This window comes from Octopus sinensis, linkage group LG26 (genome assembly GCF_006345805.1).
Source record: "Octopus sinensis linkage group LG26, ASM634580v1, whole genome shotgun sequence".
NCBI classification, from domain to species: Eukaryota; Metazoa; Mollusca; class Cephalopoda; order Octopoda; family Octopodidae; genus Octopus; species Octopus sinensis.
The window spans coordinates 4,156,419-4,171,605 of NC_043022.1; the positions used below are offsets into that span (position 1 = coordinate 4,156,419).

The following is a 15,187-nucleotide window of genomic DNA, read 5'->3' on the forward strand; positions in this document are numbered from 1 at the left end:
ATATTGTGAGTCGGAGTCAATATAGTTTTACTGACTCTGACTCCAGCTACCCCTTAATTGTTTCTGACTCCACAGCCCTGGGAACCAGGGAAGTTAATTCAACATGATGAGGCTGATGATGATGATGATGATGATTCCGATATCTTTAAACAATGTTCATTTTTTCTTCGCTTTCAGTAGAAACGGAACGAAAAGATTCTAATTTGGTTCAGCATCCACAATTTGTGGCACAAGCAAATACACGATCATATATAAAAATTTTTTCTCTTCTTTTTTGAAAAATAAGACTTTCATCTCAAAGAACACTCAGAACAAGGTCTTAGAATTCGAAAATTGTGTACAGCTAGAAATAAAAACAAAAAACAAACAAAAGAACAAACAGCAGAGTTTTTCCTCAAGGAGAAATTTTTTCCACTTACCGTTTCTCTGTGTGGGAGTAATTCTTTACGAATTTTGAAGAAATTTTTCCCATACTGACGTAAACCCTTGATGAAGCGCTTCTGGAAAAAGATATTGAAATGAAGAAGTGATTAACAGAACTAACTTTCGTTTATGGCAAAAGTTAAGAAACCATAGAGATGGCACTGGGAGTCATTCTCCTACATATTCCAACTTGTACAGAGTCAAATGGATCTTCAATTGGAAAAACGTCAGTCTTTACAGAGGACCAAAAACAACCCCCGCCCCCCCAACAAAAAAACCGATTGTATACATCAAATTTAAAAAGTTCAACTGAAAAATATTAATTTTAAATTAACTCTTTCGTCACCGTATTTATTTGAAGATGTTCTGTGTTTCTTTCAATTCATTTTAAATATAATAAAGTATTTAGTAAAATAACTTAGTTATCATTAAGCTAGTGTTAGGAATATAAATTGTGACTAAGGTTTGGTGGAAGATTTTAATAAAGAACTTTTGAAAACCAGACATTTGTACTACAGAGCCATAGGTGGTTTCAGGTGGGTTGGTATCAAAAGGGTTAAGAATTAAAAAGTGAAATAACAATGATCCTTCCTACTAGAAGCCTGAAATTTTGCAGGAGAGGGCTGATCAATTACACTGACCCCCACACACACTGCTTAACTGGGTATTTATTTCATCCACCCAGAAAGGATGAAAGGCAAAGCCGATCACAGAGGAATTTGAACCAAGAATGTAAAGAAATGGAATAAATGCTGTCAGGCATTTTGCCCAGCATACTAACGGTTCTGCCAACTCACCACAATACTACTACTACTACTACTACTACTACTACTACTACTAATAATAATAATAATAATAATAATAATAATATAGTAATAGTAATAATAATAATAATAATAATTAATAATGATAATAATAATTAATAATAATAATAATAATAATTAATAATAATAATAATAATAATTAATAATGATAATAATAATAATAATAAGCCTTTCTACTAAAGGTACAAGAACTGAAATTTAGGAGGAGAGGACTAGTTGATTACATCGACCCCAGCGTTCCACTGGTATCAACCCTGAAAGGATGGAAGTCGACCTCAGCCACTAAGCATTTCGTGCAGTATGCTAATGATTCTGTCAACTGACCACCTTAATAGTAAGAAGAAGAAGAAGAAGAAGAAGAAGAAGAAAATCAGGTTCAATTTTAGTTTGTAATTTTTTATTTCCACTTAAGAAATATTATTTAATAATTGAGTGACACTCAAGGGAAAGAGACACTTGAGTGAGAGTCAGAAGAATTAAGGCAAAAGGTGAAGTTCAATGAAAAGAGGTTGTTGGGAAAGCAGCCATGAGGATCTATCTGGCTTCAGAAGTCTTTTAAACACATTGAATAATATTCTTCTGTTGCGGGGAAGGAGAAGAAGAAGAAGTCACAAACTGACCAACGGAATGAAGGAACGAAAGTGAGAACAGAGAACAAATTTGGCATGAAGAAGGCAAGATTTTGTAGTGAGAAAGGCAAGCATCTCGAGGCTAGCCTGCCTCTTGTATTATAGAGAGAGAAGAGGGTATAGAGGGAGAGAGAGAGAGAGAGAGAGAAGAGGGTATAGAGGGAGAGAGAGAGAGAGAGAAGAGGGGAGAGAGGGAGAGAGAGAGAGAGGAGGGTATAGAGGGAGAGAGAGAGAGAGAAGAGGGGATAGAGGGAGAGAGAGGAGGGTATAGAGAGAGAGAGAGAGAGAGAAGAGGGGATAGAGGGAAAGAGAGAGAGGAGGGTATAGAGGGAGAGAGAGAGAGGAGGGTATAGAGAGAGAGAGAAGAGGGGATAGAGGGAGAGAGAGAAGAGGGTATAGAGGGAGAGAGAGGAGTGGATGGAAGGAGAGAGGGAGAGCGCTAAGAATGACTAGCAATAAACAAGGAATACACAAGAGTCGCGAACCTACAAGTCAAAGCTTTTCAGATAAAATGAATCGCACGGAATCAATAGCACAAAGTTATTTGGCAAGAAACAAATTAATAAAGCAAACCACTCGATGATAATATCAAAAGTGGAGAGTTAATAGCAAACGATCAAAAGACCGGCAGCGAATTCACAAGAACCATGTGGATGAAAATATTGGTAAATCACTAGAAGAGTTTATCTAAATAATCTCTTTAACTTTCTGCGAGAGATCACTGAATTCTTGACTGAACACTCAATTTCTACCAAGAAATAATATTGCATTCGACAGAAAAACGGTTTTAATAAAAGGCCGTTTTCTCTACATTCGATTAACATGTTCGAAGCACCAAGCGCAGCACCCAACAGGGTCAGAGTTCAGCAGACATGCCAAGGAATAATACGTAGTAAATTGCGATTGGCATAATGTGTAATTAGGAGAAAGTGAGAAACTGGCAGGAAATAAATAAAATCATCTTTTCAGGATGAAGAGCGTTGAAATCACCTCAAAATCTGACATTTCAATGTTCTTCTACCATTGATGAAACAACTGACCGTTTCTTTGTTGATGGTTCTTTTATTTGTTACGGTCATTAGACTGCGGTCACTTTGAGGAATTTCAGGCAAACGAATTGACCCCCAGTACTTTTTTTTTTAAAGCCTGATACTTATTTTATCAGTCTCTTTTGCCGAACTGCTAAATTACACCAACAATGGTTGTCAAGTGGTGGACACGGACACACACGTGTGTGCGATGAGTTTCTTCCAATTTCTGCCCACCAAATCCATGCTCATGGCTTTGGTCTGCCCGAGGCTATAGTAGAAGGCCAAGGTGCCACGCAGTGGGACTGAACCCGGAACCATGTGGTTGGAGAAGCAAACTTCTTACCACACAGCATGGGCCTTTGCAAACAAATAAAAATATAAAAAGGCAATTTGTCTGACATTTCTAATTTAGATGTCGTTAAATTTACGTCAATAAACATTAAACTCCATGACTGCTCATTAGAGTAATTAACCAATGTAACTTGATGAATTTCAGAAGATAATTAAAATAAAACTAACAGGAAATAAGACAGCGTTCTGGGGTTGTTTTTCACTGGAATATAAATATATAAATCCTTGTTCATGTTGTAATTTTATACACTTTTTTGTATCCATGATATAATAAAGAGCCAACAAGGTACAATCAAATTGGTAGAAATAGCAGCCAATTGGTACCTCACACACAATCATATTGCCATGGATTATTTTTACAGGCACAGGAGTGGCTGTGTGGTAAGTAGCTTGCTTACCAACCACACAGTTCCGGGTTCAGTCCCACTGCATGGCACCTTGGGGGAAGTGTCTTCTACTATAGCTTCGGGCCGACCAAAGCCTTGTGAGTGGATTTGGTAGACGGAAACTGAAAGAAGCCCGTCGTATATATGTATATATATATGTATGTGTGTCTGTGTTTGTCCCCCCCAACATTGCTTAACAACCGATGCTGGTGTGTTTACATCCCCATTACTTAGCGGTTCGGCAAAAGAGAATGTGTGCAGTTTTTAGGGGTTTTCCTCTCACCAGCATTATTGTGCACCACCACTGCCCCTTACTAAGATGAGGCCCTGCTTGTCAGCTCGGCTAGTTACTAGGCTTCACTCAGTATTTTGGTAGCCATTGCTCATTGTCTCTTTCTAACCAAACCCAATGGCTTTCCTTCTCCACTGTAGCTTGGATATCACTCAGGATGGTATTTGCTTTAAGACAAGTTGGCTCAAGTGACAACCATTGCCTTGACACCGTTTCCATTGAATCCTCTGCATTCAATAATGCTCTGCTTTCCAGCTGGCATCTTCGCATTTCTCAAGGAGGTGTTTATAATGGTCAATCTTTCGAGTTCCATCCATGCAATAAATCGTTGCCACTTTCCAACAGCCGTTCCACTCTTCATTGTTAACAACAAGTTTCTTCTCTTCTTCAAATGGATCTGCTGTCCTGAACACATGAAGATCACCAACTGCTGGCTTTATTCCCAGACAATGCCAGATATCTCTCTTGCAGAATCATGAAATGTTCATATTTCTACCAAACAACTGAATACATCTCATTTCCATTAAATATCTATTTACTCTCATTCGAGGCAACAGCATTATGCTGCAAGAGGCCTTGCGACAGGTCCTGCACTAAATGGCTGGGCGTGAGTGAGGAAGATCTCCAGAGGCTCACTGTCACCTTGGGGCAGTGTTTCTTAACTAGGGGTTTCACACGAAAGAGTGATACAAAACAGTTATTGCTGTTTTCTCTATCTGACCTAATCAGTCGAGGAAGGGCAGTGTTGTCCATCATGAGACTTTTCCCAGGGTCAGTCAGAAGATGTCCTAAAGAGGGCCAACACAAGATCATTTTATGAACTCATCATGGAGTGAAGATTGAAACTAGCAGGTCATATATTTTAGCTACTGGAATAGCATTGTTCTAAAACAGTTTTGAAATGGGGAAACACCAGGGGTTAAAAAGGAAGAGAAGTAGACTGGAAACTACATGGTACAAAACAATCATGTCTGACATGAGAAAGGGTACCCGTTGCAAGGGTGGATGTAGGAAAAAGACATAGTCAACAGAATGCAGTGGCACCAGTACAATGCCATTACTCTTTTACTTGTTTCAGTCATTTGACTGCGGCCATGCTGCAGCACCGACTTTAGTCGAGGAAATCGACCCCCAGAACTTATTCTTTGTAAGCCTAGTACTTATTCTATCGGTCTCTTTTGCCGAACCACTAAGTTACGGGGATGTAAACACACCAACATCGGTTGTCAAGCGATGTTGGGGGGGGGGGACAAACACAGACACATAAACACACACACACACATATATATATATATATACGACGGGCTCTTTCAGTTTCCATCTACCAAATCCACTCACAAGGCTTTGGTTGGCCCGAAGCTATAATAGAAGACACTTGCCCAAGGTGTCACGCAGTGGGACTGAACCCGGAACCATGTGGTTGGTTAGCAAGCTACTTACCACACAGCCACTCCTGCGACTATAATTGTAAAACAATTTTCAAATGGACACCACCAGGGGGAAAAAAGGAAGAGAGGATGACCAAAACCTACATGGCACCAAACATTCATAACTGACATCAATGCTTGACAGGATTCTGAGAATGTACAGGCAAGACCATGTAACCAATGACGATACTAAAGAGAGCCAACACAAGACCACTTAGTGGACTCATTATCGAATGAAGGTTGAAACTAACAAGTCCATATATTTCGGTTGCCAGTACAACACCATTCTGAAACAGTTTACAAATGGATACTGTAGGAGGGGAGAGGGAAGAGAAGAAGACCAAAAACCACAGGGTGCAGAAGATCCATAAGTGGCATCAACGCTTGAGGATTCTGGGAAGGTCCTGGCAAGACCACGTGAGCACTGAAGACGTTCTAAAGAGAACCAATGCCAGATCATTTAACGAACTCACCATAGAAGGAAGACTGAATCTAGCAGGTCATATATTTCGGTTACCAGTACAGCCTTGTTGTAGAACAGTTTTCAAATGGACACTCACAGAGTGGTTGGCATTAGGAAGGGCATCCAGCTGTAGAAACATTGCCAGATAAGACTGGAGCCTGCTGCAACCCTGGCTTCCCAGATCCCCGGTCGAACCGTCCAACCCATGCTAGCATGGAGAACGGACGTTAAACGATGATGATGATGACCACCAGAGGGAAAAGAATGAGTGGTAGAGCAAAAACTCCATGGCCCAAGGCGTTTATGACCAACATGAGAACGTGTAATATTGCAAGGGCAGATGAAGAGAAAAACATATCTAACAGAAAATGGTGGCATCAATTTGCCGGCCAAGCTGCAGCAGAGCGAAGGAGGAACTGATAACAATTGGTGGCTGACAAAGATATTACATAAACACATTGGTGAGTGGTTAATGAAGGAATAACGTAAATGTGTTAAGTACGTGTGGCTAATTAGAATTATTATGTAGAAGTGTTTGGTATGTGTAGTTAACGAGGATTTTTTTTTAATGTAAATATGTTGCATTTATTAAATTGTTTTGTAGTGTTTAGTCACTGTTACATCTAAAATTAGCTAATTTACGAGATAAAAAAACCTACAAAAATGTTACAAGATAATTAGAAGAGAAACACCATCTGTGTATGTAGTCAGAGAACACCGCCTCCCATTAACACCCACCCACACAGAGGTCATTGTCGTTACAACTTACACTTTTCCATGCTTGCATGGGTCGAATGGAGTTAACTGAAGCAAAATTTCTGCAGCCCTTCCTGTTAATAACCATCACCTATTTACAAGCAAAGTAACGTTTCCCAAAGGTTGGGGAGATTTTTTCAGGGAGGTGTGGAAACGAATGATCTCGTAATTGTATGATGTCGACACTCGGTTACAACTATAAGGGGATGTTACGGAAATACAAACACCCATCCACAAAACACATATCTACATGTGCATGTGTGTGTGTGTGTGTGTGTATGTATCTATCTACACACACACAATTTGATACATCTCACCAAAATATCATTATCAAATGATGACGGTGAGCTGGCAGAAACGTCAGCACACCAGGTAAAATACTTAGCGGTATTTCGTCGGCTGTTACATTCCGAGTTCAAATTCTGCCAAGGTCGACTTTGCCTTTCATCCTTTCGGGGTCGATAAATTAAGTACCAGTTACACACTGGAGTAGACGTAATCGACTTAATCCGTTTGTCTGTCCTTGTTTGTCCCTTCTATGTTTATCCCCTTGTGGGTAATAAAGAAATAAGGAATGTATATTCACAAAATGGCACTACACACACAAGTGTGTATATATAAATATATATATATATATATTTATATACATACAGATACATATACATACTTACATGCACATGTATTAGTCACTTGGAATTATGTATGTGTGTGTGTGTGTGTATATATGTGTGAGTCATTTGGAATACAGTGTAACAGTTTTGCTACCTATTTTAGGGGTACAATAGTTACAAGCAGACAAAGGCAGCCAAATGGGCCAGTCACACTTTGTACAATGGCACACCCAATGCAACAATTGGAGGGACAGAGGGTAGCACCAACAATTGGTTCAGCCAGTAACCATATCAGCAAAGTAGCCCAGAACAATGGGAAATGAAATAACCTGCTCAAGGATACAATGCACAGCCCAGTCCAGAGATGGAAATTATGATGTTACGTGCATATGCTGATAAATGTGAATGGGACCCATACAATCTGGGTTGGGGGACTTCCCAACCATATGGTTCTGGGTTCAGTCCCACTGTGTGACATTTCTGGGCAAGTGTCTTCTACTATAACCTCGGGCTGGCCAAAGCCTTGCGAGTGGATTTGGTAGATGGAAACCAAAAGAAGCTCATTGTGTGTGTGTGTGTGTGTGTGTGTGTGTGTGTGTGTGTGTACCTTTGTTTCTCCAACCACCACCACTTGACAACTGGTGTTGGTGTGTTTACGTCCCCGTCACTTAACAATCTATCAAAAGAAACCGATAGAATATGTACCAGACTTTAAGTACTGGGGTCAATATATTTGACTAAAAATTCTTCAAGGCAGTGCCCCAGCATGGCCGCAGTCTAATGACTGAAACAAGTAAAAGAATAAAAGAGTACCCAGTGTGGCGACAGCTGGCTATCCAACAAACTAAAGGTCAAACGAACAAGGACAAGGTTGAAGGCCACACCACCCCAGCATAAAGACAAGTGAAATCAATACATACCGTTTCATCATCAGTCCATTTTTTCTCAATACCACGAGGTACAGGACACTTGACAAGAGCTTGCAATGCCTTCCCTGTGTCATAATGGCAGAGATGAAGCTGCGGAAAGGAGAAGACAACAATATATTATTATTATTATACGATTATAAAACCACAGCATGTATATATATATATATATATATAATACACACGATATGATATACATCATATAACACACACACACGATATACTTACGAAATACATACACACACACACACACATATATATACATATATATATATATATATACATACATATATATATATATGTATGAAATGAAATAAAAAACAGAACACAAGGATGTTGTGGTACACGTGTTTCGAGCTTTATAAAACAACTTACATCAATGTATAATCGACCTGAATTCACCCTGAATTTATTATGTATATATATATATATATATATATATACACACACACATAGATATATATATGAACACACAGACACACACAAATGTATAGACATACAGACGTCTCTACATTCATATACATACATCATCACCATTTAAAGAGTGCTTGCTTTCCATGCTGGCATGGGTTGGACACGTCTGGCAGGAAGTGGAAGACTGCACCAACCCCTGCTGTCTGCTTTGATACGGTTTCAAGGGGGGTGGGATGCCCATCCTAATGCCAGCCACTTCGGGCTCCAGCACCAGTGTGGGGTCACCAAGTACCTTGCATGATAAATCTTTGCAACTGAGGTGGAAGAGCCGTACTGAAGTTAAGTTAATTTTTTGGCTCGAAAAGCAAATATATATATATACACACCCACAGACCATCATCATTTAATGTTTGACATCCACGTATGCATGGGTAGGATGGTTGACAGGCAGAAGACTACTCCAGGCTGCTGTGTCCATTTTGGCAGGGTTTTTACAACTGGATGCCCTTCCTGGCACCATCGATGGAGCAGTTGGCGTTAGGAAGGGTACCCAGCTGTAGAAACCATGCTAAATCAGACTGGGGTTTGGTGCAACCCCGCTCCAAACCATCAGTCAGAAGGCTTTGGTCAGCCCAAGGCTATAAGAGAACACTTGCCCAAGGTACCATACAGTGGGACTGAATCCAGAACTGTGTGGTTGGAAGCCAGTTTCTTATGACACAGGTATGCCTGCACCTGTGAGGTATGCCTTTGCTTTTGTTTAAATATATTCGTACGGAATAAAACAATATGAACTGTTCAGAGATTCCATGTTGTAAGTGCATATTTAATTTTTGTTTTGGAAACAAAAAACTGTTGAAAAATTCTTACAACTGATTAGTTTTTCAGCTAAATTGGTGAAAGCACTGAAGGTGATAACGAGGAACAACAATGAAAAAAAAGAAAAGAAAAGAAGAGAAAAAAAACAGGCAAGAGAAAGAGAAATTAAAATTTAAAAAAAAACAATTACAATTAAAAACCAAAAAGATGCAGTAAAAAAAAGCTGATATGCGCAGGAGTGGCTGTGTGGTAAGTAGCTTGCTTACCAACCACATGGTTCCAGGTTCAGTCCCACTATGTGGCACCTTGGGCATGTGTCTTCTACTATAGCCTCGGACCGACCAATGCCTTGTGAGTGGATTTGGTAGATGGAAACTGAAAGAAGCCCGTCGTATGTATATGTATATATATATGTGTGTATGTGTCTGCGTTTGTCCCCCTAGCTTGCTTGACAACCGATACTGGTGTGTTTTATGTCCCCTGTTACTTAGAGGTTCGGCCAAAGGGACCGATAGAATAAGTACTGGGCTTACAAAAGAATAAGTCCCCGGGGACGATTTGCTCGACTAAAGTCGGTGCTCCAGCATGGCCTCAGTCAAAATGACTGAAACAAGTAAAAGAGAGAAGAGAAAAAAAACAGGCAAGAGAAAGAGAAATTAAAATTTAAAAAAAAACAATTACAATTAAAAACTAAAAAGATGCAGTAAAAAAAAGCTGATATGCGCAGGAGTGGCTGTGAGGTAAGTAGCTTGTTTACCAACCACATGGTTCCAGGTTCAGTCCCACTATGTGGCACCTTGGGCATGTGTCTTCTACTATAGCCTCGGACCGACCAATGCCTTGTGAGTGGATTTGGTAGATGGAAACTGAAAGAAGCCCGTCGTATGTATATGTATATATATATGTGTGTATGTGTCTGCGTTTGTCCCCCTAGCATTGCTTGACAACCGATACTGGTGTGTTTATGTCCCTGTTACTTAGAGGTTCGGCCAAAGGGACCGATAGAATAAGTACTGGGCTTACAAAAGAATAAGTCCCGGGGGACGATTTGCTCGACTAAAGTCGGTGCTCCAGCATGGCCTCAGTCAAAATGACTGAAACAAGTAAAAGAGAGAAAGAGAAAAAAAAGCTGATAATAGAACAAGAGGAAAGCTTAGATAATAAAGGCGAGAGTCACATAGTTTGTCTGTTCTATTCCGAGAAGTATAAAAGGAAAGAAGGGGAAGAGAGAGGGAGGGAGGGAGCCTTGCGGAACAGGTTTTAATTTTGCTTTCAAACAAGAGGATGTTGTGTGTGGGTGTGGGTGTGTGTGCGTGCGTGAGTGTGTGTGTGTGTGTGTGTGTCTGTGTGTGGCTGCTAAAAGCCACATCCTAGAAATATACACATAAGAGTTTCCTCCCTTCACATCTAGACACCAGGCAAAATACAAGCCTGGAGCGAAAACAGGAATTATAGAAATATATATATACACACATATATATATATTTCTATAATTATATATATATAATTATATATATATATATACATACATATATAGTTATTTATATACATATATATATATATATATATACACATATATATATTTCTATAATTATATTATATATATATATACATACATATATAGTTATTTATACATATATATATATATTAGTTATTTATATACATTTATATACATATATATACATATATATAATATATATATATATATAGTTATTTATATACATATATATACATATATATATATATAGTTATTTATATACATATATATACATATATATATAGCTATTTATATACATATATATACATATATATATAGTTATTTATATACATATATATACATATATATATATATATATACATATATATATATATATATATATATACATATATATATAGTTATTTATATATATATATATATATATATATATATATATATATATATATATATATAATATACAATTTAGTTGGTTTCCAAAAAAGCATCCTAGGCAATAATAGAAGGGCCCAGGGGAAACGTGTGATTAAGGAAGGATGAGGGGAGGGGGCAATTAAATGAAAGTCGTAAAAATAGGGAGGAAGAGGAGTAAAGTGTAATTAGGACATTGGGGGGTGGGGCAGAATAATTATGGAAGTCACAGAAAAGATAAAAAGGCAGACAATACGAAGAGGAATTTAGGAAATGACACTCGAATGTCTCTGTCTGTTTGTCTGTCTGTCTATATACACACACAAAAGCAGGATTGTCCTCAAATTTTCACATAAGAAAATACAGAAGAATTATTTAGATGTGTGTGTGTGTGTGTGTGTGTGTGTGTATAAAACGGACGTTTGATGATGATGATGATGATGATGATTATACTGATATCTCTTTTACTCCTTTTTTTACTATTTTACTTGTTTCATTCATTTGACTGCGGCCATGCTGGAGCACCGCCTTTAGCCGAGCAAATCAACCCCGGGACTTATTCTTTTCGTAAGCCCAGTACTTATTCTATCGGTCTCTTTTTGCCGAACCGCTAAGTGACGAGGACGTAAACACACCAGCATCGGTTGTCAAGCAATGCTAGGGGGACAAACACAGACACACAAACACGCACATACATATATATATATACATATATACGACAGGCTTCTTTCAGTTTCCATCTACCAAATCCACTCACAAGGCATTGGTCGGCCCAGGGCTATAGCAGAAGACACTTGCCCAAGATGCCACGCAGTGGGACTGAGCCCGGAACCATGTGGTTGGTAAGCAAGCTACTTACCACACAGCCACTCCTGCGCCTATGTGACATGCATACATAAACAGACGTGTGCGCGAGTAAATATATCTAATATATATGGACACACAGACACACACAAATGTATAGACATACAGACGTATCTACATTCATATACATACATCATCACCATTTAAAGAGTGCTGGTTTTCCGTGCTGGCATGGGTTGGACCCGTCTGACAGGAACAGGCAAGTGGAAGACTGCACAAATCCCTGCTGTCTGCTTTGATACGGTTTCAAGGGCGGGATGCCCTTCCTAATGCCAGCCCCTTCGGGCTCCAGCACCAGTGTGGGGTCACCAAGTACCTTGCATGATAAATCCTTGCAACTGAGGTGGAAGAGCCGTACTGAAGTTAAGTTAATTTTTTGGCTCAAAAAGCAAAAAGCAAGGCCATGTAGGGGGACATGGAGTTATGTACAGGGAGGGTGTTCACGCAAAGAGTTCAGGTCATTTCTGGTCAAGAGAGACTTTGAACCGAGTGGCCGTCGGCATCTTCACTATCTCGTCTGGCAGCTTATTCCACGGATCCACAACCCGGACGGAGAAAGCCCCTCTCCTTCGATTGAGATGAAATCGTCGCAGATAGAGCTTTTCGGAGTGACCCCGCAGCTTACGCTCTGGAGCAGGGGTGAAGAAGGCAGCTTTGTGCCAGGAGTCGAGAGTTTAAAGTACTACCGGGAGGGGGGGGGCAGAAACGAGTGTCTTGCACGGATTGGCTAATGCCTTCTGAGAGGATTAGGGACACAGAAACAGCTACTGGACTAATCCTCTAGCAGGTGGATGCCTATGGAACTGCCCCAACGCTTGTGCCCATGGAAAGCAGACCTTTTACAAACATATTTATATATAAAGGAGCCCTCTGTCGGTACGATGACTAAGGTCCCAGCAGATTCAATCAACGGAACAGCCGGCTCATAAAATTAACGTGCAAGTGGTTGAGTATTCCACAGACACATGTACCCTTAACACAGTTCTCAGGGAGATTCAGCAAGATACAGAATAGGACAAGGTTGGCCCTTTGAAATACAGAAACTACTCCTTTTTGCCAACTGAATGGACTGGAGCAGATTGAAAAATAAAGTGTCTTGCTCAAGGACACAATGTGCTGTCAGGAATTGAACTCATGACCTTTACGATCATGAGCCAAATATCCTAACCATAATCCACATGCCTATATATAGATATTTTATTTTCTTCAGTCATTTGACTGTGCTCATGCTGGAGCAATGCCTTTTAGCCAAAGACATCAACCATATGACTTGGTCTTTCTATGCCTGGTACTTATTCTATTGGTCTTTTTTGCTGAACTGCTAAGTTACAGGGATGCAAACACACGAACATCAGTTGTCAAGCGATGGTGGGAGGACAAACAGACAGACACACACACACAGATATATAAATATATATGACTGATTCCTTTTCAGCTTTTGTCTACCAAATCCACTCACAAGGCTTTCATCAGCCCGAGGTTATAACAGAAAATACTCGCCCAAGGTGCCACGCAGTGGGACTGAACCCAGAACACTGTGGTTGGGAATCAAATCAGGCTTCTCACCACACAACCACGCCTGCACCTATGTGTGTACGTACATGAACACACATACATATGTGCAAACACACAAACGAATAATCCTTCATTAAGGATATTCCTTAATCCTCCCTCTCTGAAGATTGACTAGTTGGCTTTTATATAGAAATCTTTACTCAATGAGAAATCCATCATATGCACAGCTATTCTCGAAACAGCTGTAAGAGACTTTATGCCTAACTTAATCCCTTATTCACTCTAACAATTCTGCAATTATATTTGAATTTTAAATTGCATGCTCTAAAGTGACACCACATCATTTACTTGTTTATTCTTTATTACTGATATCGGAGACCCCCTTCGGTCACGACACAGACCATGGGATTGCACCTAAAAAGTTACCTTCCTAGACACAAGTCTGGGCGAGGTTGTTTATGGAAGACCAGCAGTCGCCCATACATACCAGCCTCTCCTCTCCACACTACTGTTGTTATCCAAGGGAAAGACAAAGGCCATGATAGAGCTTGGCACCTGTGACGTCACAACTCATTTCTACATCTGAGTGAACTGGAGCAACGTGAAATAAAGTGCCTTGCTCAAGAACACAACACGCAGCCCGGTCCAGGATTCGAGCTCACAACCTCACAATCGTAAGCTCGACGCTCTAACCACTGAGCCATGCGCCTTCACAATTCCTGATATACACATATAAATATTACAGTATCGGCTAAACTATCAAATTTTTATTATATATATTATTGGCCATAATGCACATCGTTTTAGCTTTTGAATGATGCCACCCCACTGGCTAAGTAAGCAGGCCAAAATTCCCCCTAATTGGAAGACTAATCTATTGCAGGGTGACCACCATCTACAGTTGAATGGACCGAAATAAAATAAAATGAAATATTTTACTCGGGAACACAGCTGAGATTTGAAACTGCGATCTCACAATTGTGAGTACAACACCACTAGGTCATGGGCCTTCACCCATATGAATATATACTCAAGTATATAAATACACACACGCATACACGTTTGTTTATATCTTTTATTTTTGGTTTCAGTAATTAGACTGTGGCCATGTTGGAGCACTGCCTTGAAGAATTTTTATTTGAACAAATTCACACACACACACACACTTTTCTTTCAGGCATTTGACTGCAGCCATGGGTCTTTAGTCAAACAAACTGACTTGAGGGCTTATGCTCTGTAAGTCTCATACTTATTCTATTGGTCACTTTTGCCAAACTGCTACGTTACGGGGACATAATCACACCAACATCAGCTGTCAAAAGATGGTGGAGGGACAAACACAGACACACACACACACATATATATATATATATATATATATATATATATATAATATGGGCTTCTTTCAGTTTCCATCTACCAAATCCACTCACACACACACACATATATATATAAATATATATATATACACACACGATGGGCTTCTTTCAGTTTCCATCTACCAAATCCACTCACAAGGCTTTGGTCGACTTGAGGCTATAGAAGGCACA

The 15,187-nt window shown here is 39.6% G+C and overlaps 1 protein-coding gene across 4 annotated transcripts in view; it reads right to left on the reverse strand.

The window, feature by feature from the left end:
• The window catches only part of LOC115224734 (arginine-glutamic acid dipeptide repeats protein), a 453,168-nt gene that overhangs the window by 100,593 nt on the left and 337,388 nt on the right, over positions 1 to 15,187 (reverse strand). For all 4 annotated transcript variants that reach the window (XM_029795610.2, XM_029795612.2, XM_029795609.2 and 1 more), the window contains exons 8-9: positions 8,114 to 8,212; positions 420 to 500 (exon numbers count right to left, since the gene is read on the reverse strand). In XM_029795610.2, coding sequence (XP_029651470.1) covers positions 420 to 500; positions 8,114 to 8,212 — 180 coding nt within the window. The remainder of the gene's footprint in view (positions 1 to 419; positions 501 to 8,113; positions 8,213 to 15,187) is intronic.